General features: G+C 44.6%; 1 protein-coding gene across 2 annotated transcripts; it reads right to left on the bottom strand.

Annotated features, from left to right (window-relative positions):
• Nucleotides 1–691: 691 nt before the first annotated feature.
• Nucleotides 692–12,213, bottom strand: UCHL1 (ubiquitin C-terminal hydrolase L1). Of its 2 annotated transcripts, XM_055246465.2 has the most exons (9): nucleotides 12,068–12,195; nucleotides 11,951–11,962; nucleotides 11,339–11,467; nucleotides 7,990–8,140; nucleotides 6,987–7,072; nucleotides 6,865–6,912; nucleotides 5,483–5,549; nucleotides 4,610–4,668; nucleotides 692–1,134 (listed from the first exon to the last, which is right to left on the bottom strand). In XM_055246465.2, exons 1-9 carry the CDS (start codon nucleotides 12,098–12,100, stop codon nucleotides 1,048–1,050), a joined length of 672 nt encoding a protein of 223 aa, XP_055102440.1. In that variant the 5' UTR covers nucleotides 12,101–12,195; the 3' UTR covers nucleotides 692–1,047. The 2 variants fall into 2 exon arrangements, with proteins under 2 accessions (XP_055102440.1, XP_063475916.1); XM_063619846.1 differs by lacking the exon at nucleotides 11,951–11,962 and having other exon boundaries at nucleotides 12,057–12,213.
• Nucleotides 12,214–12,317: the final 104 nt, after the last annotated feature.

Here is a 12,317-nt window from a genome sequence, read left to right as displayed (position 1 = left end):
ACCCTCAATCTTCGTAGGCACAATCTAATCAGCGGCCAGCGCAGCCAGAATAAAAGCAGGCAAAAGAATGTGGGAAGACTACACTGGCCCAGTCTCCTGGCCTCCATCTTTCTGGATGTGTCCTCCCCTGGAACATCAGACTCCCAAGTTTTTCAGCTTTGGGACTCTTGGACCTTTGAATACAGAGTGAACGCTGCACTGTTGGTTTTCCTACTTTTGAGGTTTTGAGACTCAGACTGGCTTCCTTGCTCCTCAGCTTGCAGAGGGCCTACCATGGGACTTTACCTTGTGATGGTGTGGGTCAACACTCCTTAATAAACTCCCCTTTATATATACATATATCCTATTAGTTCTGTCCTCTAGAGAACCCCGATTACTACAATAGAAGAAACTGGGTGGCAGGTTTATGGGACTTCTACAATGTCCAGTATTTTTTGTCTTCAATATTTTTATAAGTCTAAAATTGTGCTACAAAATTTGCCTATTTAAAAATCTTTAAAAATTAGTTTCTACAGGTATACACAGGGAATACAAATGCAAAAAAAATCCAAAGACACACCAAACCAATGTTTTTACGGTAATTCTTAGCAGCACTGTATGAGTTACTTATATGGAAGACATACATATATTACTACCAAAATAACCTGACATATTGAGGAGAGAGTAAAAGAAAATGAGAATCAGCTGTGGCTATCTTATCAGCAGAAAAGTTTTATTCCTTTTGAGGACAAACAATTAAACCACATCCAAGGTCTTAACTTACAGACAGAAACCAAAGTAGCCATTTAAAGCGTTAGATATCGGATACAAGACATATACTGGGGAGAATGCTTCGCCATCTGAAGCTCACACCACGATGGCCTAGTGGACAGCTGTGCACTCTGCTTGTGCTTAAGTGCCTGGGTGTGGCTGAGGGGAAGGCGTGTCTGCAGAACAGAAGAACAACTGTGTTTCACAAGTACTGAAGCATTTTAGACTGCATGGGGGGGTATATATTTTCATGTTGAAGGGAAGAGGGGAAATCAGCAAAGCCCCTCCCACAAAGCATTAGGCTGCCTTGCAGAGAGCCACCGCAGAGAAGCGGACTTCTCCTTGCTCACGCTCGGTGAATTCTCTGCAGACCTTGGCAGCATCCTGGAAAAGAGAAACGTCATTAAAATCCAAACAGCAAGAGCTCAAAATGAAAGTCACATAGTGAAAGGCTCCAAGGTCTATTAATGCTCAAAGTTCACCCTCATCAACTTTAATTCCATCATTAATTTGAAAACCAGGGCTTAAAGCAAAAAATCAGGTGATGGGAAAGACACAGTTACATCATGGATTTGACTTATCACTTCCACCAAATGGTTTTGTGCTTCTCTCACCTTGTACCTGGTTTTGGAAAAGTTTAAAAAAAAAAAAAAAAACCAACAACAAAAACACAACTATTAATGTTATTTTCCTCAAATCTAAAGATTGGAAATTGATCTTTCTTCCATAAGGTGGCATAAGTGAAAAGTTGTAACTCAGAAATTCCTGGAATAAAGAAAATTGTCTTCCAAGTAAACATTTTAAAAAACAGCCTTAACATTTACCTGGTATTCTAGGTACAGACAAGCAATGGAACCTTAGAGATTGATGGTGAAGTGACATGTGTTACTACTTCTAAGATCTAGATAACAAAGACTGGTAACAAAACTGATCCCAGTGTTATTTACCAACTTCTAGGATATAATTGTTTTGGGATCAAAAATATTACTCTGTTCAATCTATAAAAAAGCCCAGTGGAAAGACAACCCTGTAAACCATAGTATAAGACCCTGAAGGAGAAAAGGAATGCTCTATGATACAGAATGGTAACGAAACATCACTCCTAAAATTTAGAAATCACCAACTCAACGAATTTGGGCCAGACATGGCTCAGGCCTGCAATCTCAGCACTTTGGGAAGCTGAGGCAGCAGATACTTGAGCTCAGGAGTTCAAGACCAGCCTGGGCAACATCTCTACTAAAAATTTAAAAATTAGCTGGGCATGCTGGTGTGCACTTCTAGTCCTGGCTACTCAGAAGACTTAGGTGGGAGGATTGCTTGAGCAAGGACTTCAAGGCTACAGTAAGCCATGATTGCACCACTGCACTCCAACCTGAATGACACAGCAAGACCCTTTCTCAAAAAAAGCAACCAAAGAGTATCTGGATTGACATCAACATTTTATCCTCTACCAAGTTTAATATATCAATATTCCAGACCTGTCTTCCCTGAATTGACCTTACTATAGGACATACAATATTGATTTCACTATTAAAGCTGTATCTTTAAAGAGAATAACCATCTTTTACAGAGCTAATGTGCAGGAATCTAATTCATTCAAGTTTAGGATATTTGGGTTAAGTGCATGTATCTTCTCACCAGTTTAATAATTTAGTGTGACGTTTAGACAACCTAAAACATCCTTAACCATATAGAACCAGCCTTACTTAGGGTAAGAATTTTAACTAAAATGCTGGTTTAATTTAGAAACTCTTTTAATTTTAAATAAGGTTCTAATTAGAAAACTTAAAAAAAAAAAAAGTTTTAGCCGGTTACCGTGGCTCACGCCTATAATCCCAGCACTCCAGGAAGCTGAGGCAGGAAGATCACTTGAGCCCAAGAGTTAAAGACCAGCCTGGGCAACATAGTGAGTCCCTCCCCGCCCCATCTCTATACAAAAATTTTACCTTCCCCCACACCTTATAAATTCTACTCATGTGACACTTGTATCCTATGTGGGGCACATTTTTATGGTATTAGTGCAGTGTTACATGAGTTAGCATGCACCTTAAAAGCTTTACTAGGAAGGACCAGGGTCTCTTTCCTCCAAATGGATCAAAGACCAGAAATTCTGCCTGTTTTCTTATTCTCACCAAGTAAATTCTGACTCTCTCATGAAACCCCTCCATCCCATCCTGGCTCTCCAGGTCTATTCTTCATTCAATATTACTATTCCCACATACCTCTTGAATACCAAGAATTAGCTTTAACTGATCTCAGGTGTGTCTGACAGATGAGCGAAATCAACCCTCCCTATTAAGAGTGGCATAATGTGGTCCACTAGCATCTTGGGGCTATCAGGTCTGTGAAGTTCCAAAGAGAGGTCTTTTCTAAAGAAAGGTCATATTGGTATTGTACAATGGCTAAGAGCACAGACTCCAGATGCGGACTAAGTTTTCTTTTTTTCTTCTGAGACAGAGTCTTGCTCTGTTGCCCAGACTGGAGTACAGTTGTGCAATCTCGGCTCACTGCAACCTCCGCCTCCCAGGTAACAAGCGATTCTTGTGCCGCAGCCTCCCAAGCAGCTCGGACTACAGGCATGCACCACCAGGCCTGGCTAATTTTTGTATTTTTAGTAGAGACGGGGTTTCACCATTTTGCCCAAGCTGGTCTTGAACTCCTGAGCTCAAGCAATCCTCCCGCGTTGGCCTACCAAAGTGCTGGGATTATAGGCATGAGCCACCGTGCCTTGCCAGACTATCTAGGTTTGAACCACAGTTTGCCATGTAAGTCCCTGACCTCAGGCCTTCAACTCTTGAGTTTTCTCAGCTCTGAAATGGGGATACCTACCTCACTGTGTCATTAAAGGATTTCTATAAAAGACATACATCACCTAGAAGAGCACCTAAGAACAGGGGTCAGTAAACTGCAGCATGTGGACCCAATCCAGCCTGTGCTGGTGGAAAACAGCTACATACATTCACTTAGACAGTGTCTACAGGCTGCTGAGTTGTAACAGCAGAACTGAATACTTGCAACGGAGCCATATGCCATACAAAGCCTAAAATATTTTGTTTGGCTCTTTATAGAAAATGCTTGCTGAGTCCTGGTCTGCACACTTTAAGTTCTGCAAAGATTTGATACTATTACTACTCAAATTTAGTTATATCTTAACAGGAGTTTGTATATTTTTCTTCAGCACAGTAAGCTAAAAACAGTATTTTGTATATCATAATTAAGCAATTTTCCTTTATAATAGCAAATTGATTCAACTCGAGACTTATTTTTTAGTGAAGAGGTCTAGAGTTGTCTACCAACCTTTGTCCAGAATCACTTTTCTGTCCAGGATGGTTACAAAGTGATCCTGGATATTAACACAGTTTTTGTCAGGTAGATTTTAAATCTGCTTCTTTTGTTCTTTTAACAGACCATGTGGGAAGGAAAAACTCCTAAATTTAACCACCTAACTAGAATCTATAGTACACTACACCTCCAAGACTGACCCAAATCCAGTTGTCTTAGAGGGATTATGAAAGGCTGCTGTTACATGAGTCTTTAGCTATGATGTAATCTGATGAGAGGACAATGGTCACCTTAATCCCACCAGGAAGCAAAGCGACAGCTTTCAGGCTAATTCTAACTGTGGACTAAAGACAGCACAAGAAACACATTACTCAGGGTGTCTCTGAAGCCCTGTTTAAAACCACTCGCAATAAAATAAGGTAGATAGAATTACTAAGATGATCTTGCCGCCCTACAGACTGCTATTAACCCAGGCAACTGATGCTGGCTGTACTGGAAGAGTGTTAGCACTTTAGAATAGAATATTTGGCCAAAGAATTGTGGGGCCCATTAAGAAGGGGTGCATTCCAAAGATGACCTTCAGCAGGGTGTCCTCTGAACTGGCACCATGGTTCACCGGAAAAGGCATTCGTCCATCTGTAACAAAGAAGCCAGGCACGTCAATTTTCTCTGCATGTTTTCTGGCTACCGTGCTTACCTAGCCCAGATGGAAGTTTTAGATTCTTCCAAAAACCACTGCCAAACCCACAAAAGGAAGCCTGGTTATAAAGCAACAGGCTGCAAATGAGGTTCAAGTGTCCCTGGGCATCCATTCCAGGCAATTCTAGTCTACAATTAACAAGATTGCACAAGCTCAAGTCAGCTACCCTAACAGAGAGGCCTGTGCCCCAACTCTTGGAAAGGGCCACAGAGCAAAAGTCAGACACAGTCTCTGGGGTATAGGAAAGATGGAGGCAAGAGGAGGAGACACCTCAGATTTTATCTGCCCTCCAATGACTGTAGATCGCCTTCACTATTCCTTTGCCTTTGTAAGCCTGTAGGTGGTATCTTGGCTTGAGACAACACAGTTACAAGTCTTTCTCCTTTAATACAAAAGGAATGAATCTTACAAGGTGGGCTGTCTTTCTTGATGCTATAAACTAGTTAATAGAAATTATTCCAATATGTCCAGATTCTTTTTAGACAAGTAAGGTCATATTCAGGCACTGATCCTTTTTCAGACGTATTCTTTGCCCAGAAAGGATGATACTAGGGGATGCTAGTCAGTTGCCGGAGGAAGTTGCTCTGGGGATAATCAGAGGTTAAGTGCTCTCGTGAGAATACTTTGTTATTGTGACTTTATAAACAATGATATGCCAAGTGCCATAAAGTCATACAATATATCAAGAGAAATTCAGTCTGAAAGAATGCATGAAACTACACTGGGTTCCAAAAATGGAGTGAAACATACCAAGTTCATAGAGGTGGCCATCCACGTTGTTAAACAGAATAAAATGGAAATTCACCTTGTCATCTACCTAAAGAAAGTGAAGAAATTTTTGAAAATGAGCGTAAGCTGAACTTATTTTAAAAATTATCTTGCAATTCAAGTGAAATATGCTTGAATGACTTGCTTTTTAAAAATTATAGCTAATATTTAATGTATGTCTTACATTAGGCCCTATTCTAAGCCCATTAAGGTAAATATACTGTTAACTGTCAGAACAACTCTAAGAGGATGCCATTACTACAGGATTTTTACTGAGGAGAAAATTGAGGTTTAGAGAGGCTAAGTATCTCAACCAAGGTCAATGCTAGAAAATGGCACAGCCAGTTGTAGTCATAAAGACACTGAGATCTGGTTGGGCACGGTGGCTCACGCCTGTAATACTAGCGCTTGGGAGGGTGAGGCAGGCAGATCACTTGAGTTCACAAGAGTTCAAGACCAGCCTGAACAACATGGTAAAACCCCATCTCTACAAAAAATATAAAAATTAGTAGGCGTGGTGGTGTGTACTTGTAATCCCAGCTACTCGGGAGGCTGAGGTGAGAGAATTGTTGCAGTGAGCCAAGATCACACCACTGCATTCCAGCCTGGGAAATGGAGCCTGACCTTGTCAAAAAAATAAAAGTTTTTTGTTTTTTTTTTAAAAGGACACTGAGATCTGACTTAAATTTAGCAGCTGACTCAGAGGTTCTCATCAGATTATGGTATATTCAAGCCTTCCAGAACTTGTCCTTCGTTGTGTGTTTCATTCTCCCCAACAGCCTGTGAAGATTATTTGAAATGCTCACTTACTAGGAGAGGTGTACACTCTATAAGACCTCATTTGTTTCTGTTTTTGAGACAGTCACCCAAGCCAGAGTGCAGTGGCATGGTCTCAGCTCACTGCAGCCTCTGCCTCCAGGGCTCAAGCAATTCTCCCACCTCAGCCTCCCGAGTGGCTGGGACTACAGGCCTCGCTACTCTTTGTATTTTTTGTAGAGACGGGGTTTCACCATGTTGGCCAGGCTGGTCTCAAACTCCTGGGCTCAAGTGATTCACCCTCCTCGGCCTCTCCATTTGTTGGGATTACAGGTATGAGCCACTATGCCTGGCCTATAAGACTCATTTGGATCTAAACAAAATACTGTCAGTTTGAATTTACTCAAGATTTCAATGGCAATACAGTTCCTGAAGAGGCTTTTTTATGAACAGGTCTAGTCAAAGCATTATTTGGGTAGAACTTTCTGGTATCATTTGGCCTTGGGTGGATAACATTTGCTGTGTTCCAGTAAGAGATTCCTGCACAATTTCAGTGGAAACACAGACGGCACCCAGGCAGCCTGGCTCCGATTTGTATTTGCATTTACCCGACATTGGCCTTCCTGTGCCACAGCATCATGGGCTGCCTGTATGGCCTGCGGAAAAAAAGAAAATAATTAGCACAAAAATCTCGAGTTATTTAAAGGCAACGCTCTCAAAGTTCTCTTACCTCATTCTTTTCAAAGCATTTTGCTCTGTCTTCAGGGGACATTTTCTCTGTTTCAGAAAGAAACTGTTTCAGAACTGATCCATCCTCTTAAAAAAAAATGGATATGTTAGTATAGATAAAATAATACAAGTGGGTACATATTTATTGTTGACTTAAGCCTTTGCTGAACATGCTGAGCAACCTGAATCTTTAATACTACCTCCAGGGTTGTGGATGAGCTGTACCTTTTCCCCCAGCCTCTTTTTCTAACCCCTCTCTATTCACTGCTTTCAAGCCAGAGAGGTCTCTCTGCTCTCCCAATATGCCAAGCTCTTTCTTGCCTCTGTTCCCTTCTACCCTGGACCCCTTTTTCCCTCCCACCTCACTCATCTCTCAAATCTCCTGTCACTTTTTCACAGCAATTCTTAATTTGTAAAACGTATTTGAGATTTCTAGCACCATAAAAGCTGGGGCTGCCTTGTTTGCCTGCTCTATCTACGGCATCTAAGAACGTACAGTTAACATCTATTATATACATGACGCTATAATCATGTTCTAATAAAAATGATTCCCAAACCAAGATTATTTTAGGGTAGAAAATTCAGCCTTAGTAATTCGGTTATTCAGATAGAAAATAAAGATCTTGAATAGAAATGTAAAGAAACAAAATAGTCCAGCATAGAGACATCTGACTGGCTAACCACTGACATAAGCATTTTGTTAATGCTCAGTGTGGATAAGCCTAAGAGACACTAATTACAAACCTATAGCAAGAACAACGTATATTTCAAAAGACCTCAGTATGAACTTTCAGCTCTAAAATTTGTGAAATGGGACCATTTCAAAATTTGGAAGTGCTAGGAATCCTTTCTGAGGAGGATTGTGAGTCAGATTAAGCGTCTGACACCTCATTACAAAATGGTTCCAAAAGGTACAGCATCTCTGACCTCAGGAACACAGCTGTTTCTGAACTCCACGTTTCAAGTTCAAGCTTAGGATGACTGGCCTCAAAACCCACACCTACCAAATCCCAGTTTATCTTGATTATTGGCCACTGCGTGAATAAGTCCGATTGTGCCACAGGAATTCCCAATGGTCTGCTTCATGAAGTACACTTTAGGACTAACTTCTTGTCCCTTCAGCTCTTCAATCTGTTTTTTCCTGAAGTTCTCATGCTGCGAATGTGAAAAGCGTTTTTACATCTCAGAATGAAAGTGCAAAAAACAGATGGCAGCACAGTGATTTCTACCACCTAAATGGAAACACCAGTGGGATGTGTGACCAGGAGCCCTGGTTCTAGATGTTGGCTGACTCCCAGAGAAGGGCCTGTCTGTCTGCCTCCCACACCACCCACGCCAGCCAGTGGGACTCTGAGAGGTTCGGAGACTCCACCCGGGTGCTGCAGTGCAGTGACTGCCTTGGATACTGCCCAAGGCTATGTCTAGACACCACTGCAACCTTTCAGCCCAAAATGTGTCATGAAGTCAGAAAGCAAAGAAACCAGTTCATTATTTTCTCCCTTTAACACTTAACAACTATTTCACATAGGCATCCTAAATCAAGTTCAGTCAATTGAATGCCCAACAAGAGCACCAGCTGGTTTACATTTCATTATTCTTTAAGGTTCTACTTCTACTCAGCTCAAGTATACGCTTCAAAAACAAAAACGGCCTTAACTGCTGAAAAGAGTAAGTGAAAGAAATTAACCATTACCTCCGCCCTCTTTTTAAGGAAGGAAAGACAACTGGTCCAGGGTATTGGGCTGTGATTTTACAAGAGGAAGATGTGACACTAGCTTTTCCTTGCCAGCTAAACAGTTTACTTTGAGGACAGACTGGCAATTTGAGGAGGAGGACAGAGACTGGTAAATGAATGGGACCAGGAAACGGATTTCCTCAAAGCATCTGCTAGCTTTGTTTTTTTTTCCTTGAGACAGAGTCTCGCTCTGTCACCCCGGCTGGAGTGCAGTGGCATGATCTTGGCTCACTGCAAGCTCCGCCTCCTGGGTTCACGCCATTCTCCTGCCTCAGCCTCCGGAGTAGCTGGGACTACAGGCGCCCGCCACCGTGCCCAGCTAATTTTTTGTATTTTTAGTAGAGACGGGGTTTCACCATGGTCTCGATCTCCTGACCTCGTGATCCACCCGCCTCGGCCTCCCAAAGTGCTGGGATTACAGGCATGAGCCACCGCGCCCGGCCTGCAATCTGCTAGCTTTTTGTACAGTAATTTAGTAAGCCTATCTGGACTTTTCACTAACTAGCTTTAAAGACCTTAGAAGTTATGATTTCTTGGGCCAGGGTCAGTGGCTTGCACCTATAATCCCAGCTACTAGAGAGGCTGAGGCAGGAGGATCACTTGAGCTCAGGAGTTTGAGACCTTGTCTCTAAAAAATAAAAATATAGTAAGTTAGGACTTCCCAGTTAAAGAGTAGGGTACTAACACTATAGAAACACTGATTTCCCATAACGAGCAAAACCAGACAGACCATCAGAAACATATTTCCAATTCTAGTAGCTTTGCATTTCTGTACATGAACTGAAGTTTAAGCTTGCTCTCTGGTACTAACAGAAGAGTAAGATCTCTTACCCCAGAAGATCAACTTAAACTCCAACTAGCAGAACTTTTTCGCTTCTATCTAACTGGATCCTCAGTTTAGTATTTATTGACCAGTAAGAGTTTTTCATTTTCTAGGCTAATTAGATGAAATGTTAAAATGGGATAGCACCATCCTTTAGGGCTGCTTGAGCTCTTCCATGGAAATCGTTCTGTAAATAGTTTACTAGCACTTAATGTTTCAGATGTGGTCCATGTAGGGGGTCATAACATTCCCTTAGTCAAAAATTAAATGCCTTCCAAATTAACATTAGCATCTTTGGAGTCGACCTATAAAACCTCAACTTTTCTTTCAATTGGCTTCAGTGTTTTGTCCAGTAGGCGTTCTGTGTAGCAGAATCGGCGCTCGATCAATCTAATAGGTTGAATTGCAACTAAAGGACAAAGTATCGAGCTCTTTCAAACATAACACAAACTAGAATGTTCTCTAAAACAAGATCCAGCAAAACGAGAACCGTCAGCTCTTAAAGGCAAACATGCTGCACCACTGCCTCCCAGAGGCCCTGCCTCTGAATGCTGCTCAAAACCTCCGAGTCATCATGGTTGCTCTAATAAAAAACCTCTGTGTGATGCTCAACTGGAGACAGGAGACTGATCTGGTCAACCAGGAAGCTAATTCGACCTCCAACAACTTGGCAGCTCCCTTTTAGCCCAAGTAAAAGACTTTAGCAATAAAAACATGTCAGTGAGATCATCTTATTAGCTGTAATAAGTGTTTTTACCCACAATACTTAGCTTATTTACTAGGAGGAAGGCTTGGAACTTCCCATACTCTTGATTTTGCCTAGAGATGCTTCCAGAACACCTAGCCTTAGGACGGTGCTTCAGTTAACCTCACTCTTTAGAGTGATGCCCCAAGTTTTTCTAAAGCTAATTTCAGTCACTCCCACATCAGCGGTCAAGTGACAGCAATAGGAGATAAGACAATGCCATGCGCTAATGACTGGGATTCCATACGTCACAAGACAGCAAATATCCTAGCTATCCTTAAAAAAAAAAAAAAAAAAAAAATCTGACGCTGTCTTTGAGATACATCTATCCATGCACACTTGTAAGAGGAAAATCATTTCAAGGGAAATGCAAAGGTGCTTTCAAAACTGAGCTAATAATCCCCTATTTCAGTTAGCTACAAGGTCAGAGATGAACGAGGATAAGTGAAGAGGAAGGAGGTTCCCACACAGAAACCATACACAAATGATTAAGCTTTAAGAAATACATTCAAGAGGCTAAAAACCAAGTGTGCAAGTGGTGGGAGTGGAGAAGTGAGAAGAATCCCTTAAGACCATCAGAAACCCAGGCAATGGAGGCGGAGAATTGGCGAACCTAATTTAGGTCAGCCCTTCCCCCTCCATTCTACAGCTAGGTGGGAGTCTGAGAAGCAAACAATGAGTTGACAGGTTATAGCCCTTAAAGGGAAACCAGCAGCCATTCCCCGGAACTGGAGGCTCGAAAAAGCCCAAGTTCGAGGTAACTCATGAGTAGGATGAATGATTTCCCTGGATAATGGGATCGATGGAACTGAGATACCGCCTCTCTTCCAAATTTAAGGCAATTGTGGACGGATGGGCAAGAGGGCCATAGGCACCGCTGGAATAGGAGCCCAGGGAGTAGGTACCACGAAAATGCAGGCTCCTCCCTTCCTTGGAGGCGCGCCCCGCATCACCTACAGGGGAGGGGCGGGGCGGGGAGCCCCCGACGCCTCAAGTTGGGGAGCGGCGTGCACTGCTGGGGGCCCGCGCATCCTGGGCCCCACGCCCTACCTGGGCCGTGAGGGGAAACAGCAGCAGCAGCGCGCAGGCAGGCGCTGGCACCGAGCCCAGAGACTCCTCTTCCAGCCCCAGCACGTCCACGAAGCGCCACTGGCCGGCGACCCCCAGCCGGGACAGCACCTGCGGAGAGGAGACAAGGCGGCCAGGCGCACGGGGACACGCGGGTCGCGGGCACCTGCCAGGGGGCGGGGCCAGGAGGCGCGCGCCCTCCGCGCCCGCACCCGAGCCTGGGAGGAGCCCCAGTCCCGCCCTGCCACCCCCACCCGGGCCGGCGCAATGACACAGCACAAAGCGCGGCCCACACGTGGCGCCCGCGAAGCCCGTGCAGCCGAGTCTGTGCTGCCCGCGCCACGCCCTCGGGAGCTCCGCCCGGCGCTCGCTTGCCCCGGGGCGCAGCCCCCTCCGTCTCCCCGTGACCGGTTTCGTAGAGTCACCCGCTAAATGCAGGGGCCCAGGAAGGGCGCCCAGCCCACGCCCCAGCCCTGTCGTCTCCGGTGCGCGCAGCGGGCGGCCTTGGTCCCTGCCAGCAGCCGGAGCCGGTGGGCGCCCCCGCCTCGGCGCTCGCGGGGGAGGGGGCCAGAGGCGGCGCGAGACGCCACTCACTTTGTTCAGCATCTGAAAGGCAAATGCAAAGAAAAAAGCAAAACAGAACCGGTCGGCGACTCGGCTCCCTCTCCCTCGGCCTCGCGCCCTCGGGGCAGCGGTGCACCTGGCGCTCACCTCGGGGTTGATCTCCATCGGCTTGAGCTGCATCTTCGCGGAGCGCCAGGCAGAAATAGCCCAGGGAAGACGAAAAACAGCTAGCGGAGCCGCCCAGGCTGCAGCTATAAAGCGCCGGCCAGACGCACTGTGAGGCCTGCGCAGGGGGAGCAGGGGCAGAACCAAGCGAGGGGGAAACGGCCGGTCGCGGCCAGATGGGTACGAACCCCCCGTGCGCAGTGCGGAGTGGTACGGCCGGGCCCCCAAACCT

This window comes from Symphalangus syndactylus, chromosome 16 (assembly GCF_028878055.3).
Source record: "Symphalangus syndactylus isolate Jambi chromosome 16, NHGRI_mSymSyn1-v2.1_pri, whole genome shotgun sequence".
NCBI classification, from domain to species: domain Eukaryota; kingdom Metazoa; phylum Chordata; class Mammalia; order Primates; family Hylobatidae; genus Symphalangus; species Symphalangus syndactylus.
The sequence above is the reverse complement of the archived record's forward strand: the minus strand, read 5'-3'. Positions and strand labels throughout refer to the sequence as shown.

Bases quoted from the DNA above. Each gene is read 5' to 3' on its own strand.
- UCHL1 (XM_055246465.2), bottom strand. From the start codon at position 12,100: ATGCAGCTCAAGCCGATGGAGATCAACCCCGAG. The intron at 7,073-7,989 runs GTAGGTGTGGGT...TTTTTTTTTAAG, and splicing joins TCAAGATAAACTGGGATTTG to AGGATGGATCAGTTCTGAAA. The intron at 6,913-6,986 runs GTAAGAGAACTT...TTTTTTCCGCAG, and splicing joins AATGCTTTGAAAAGAATGAG to GCCATACAGGCAGCCCATGA.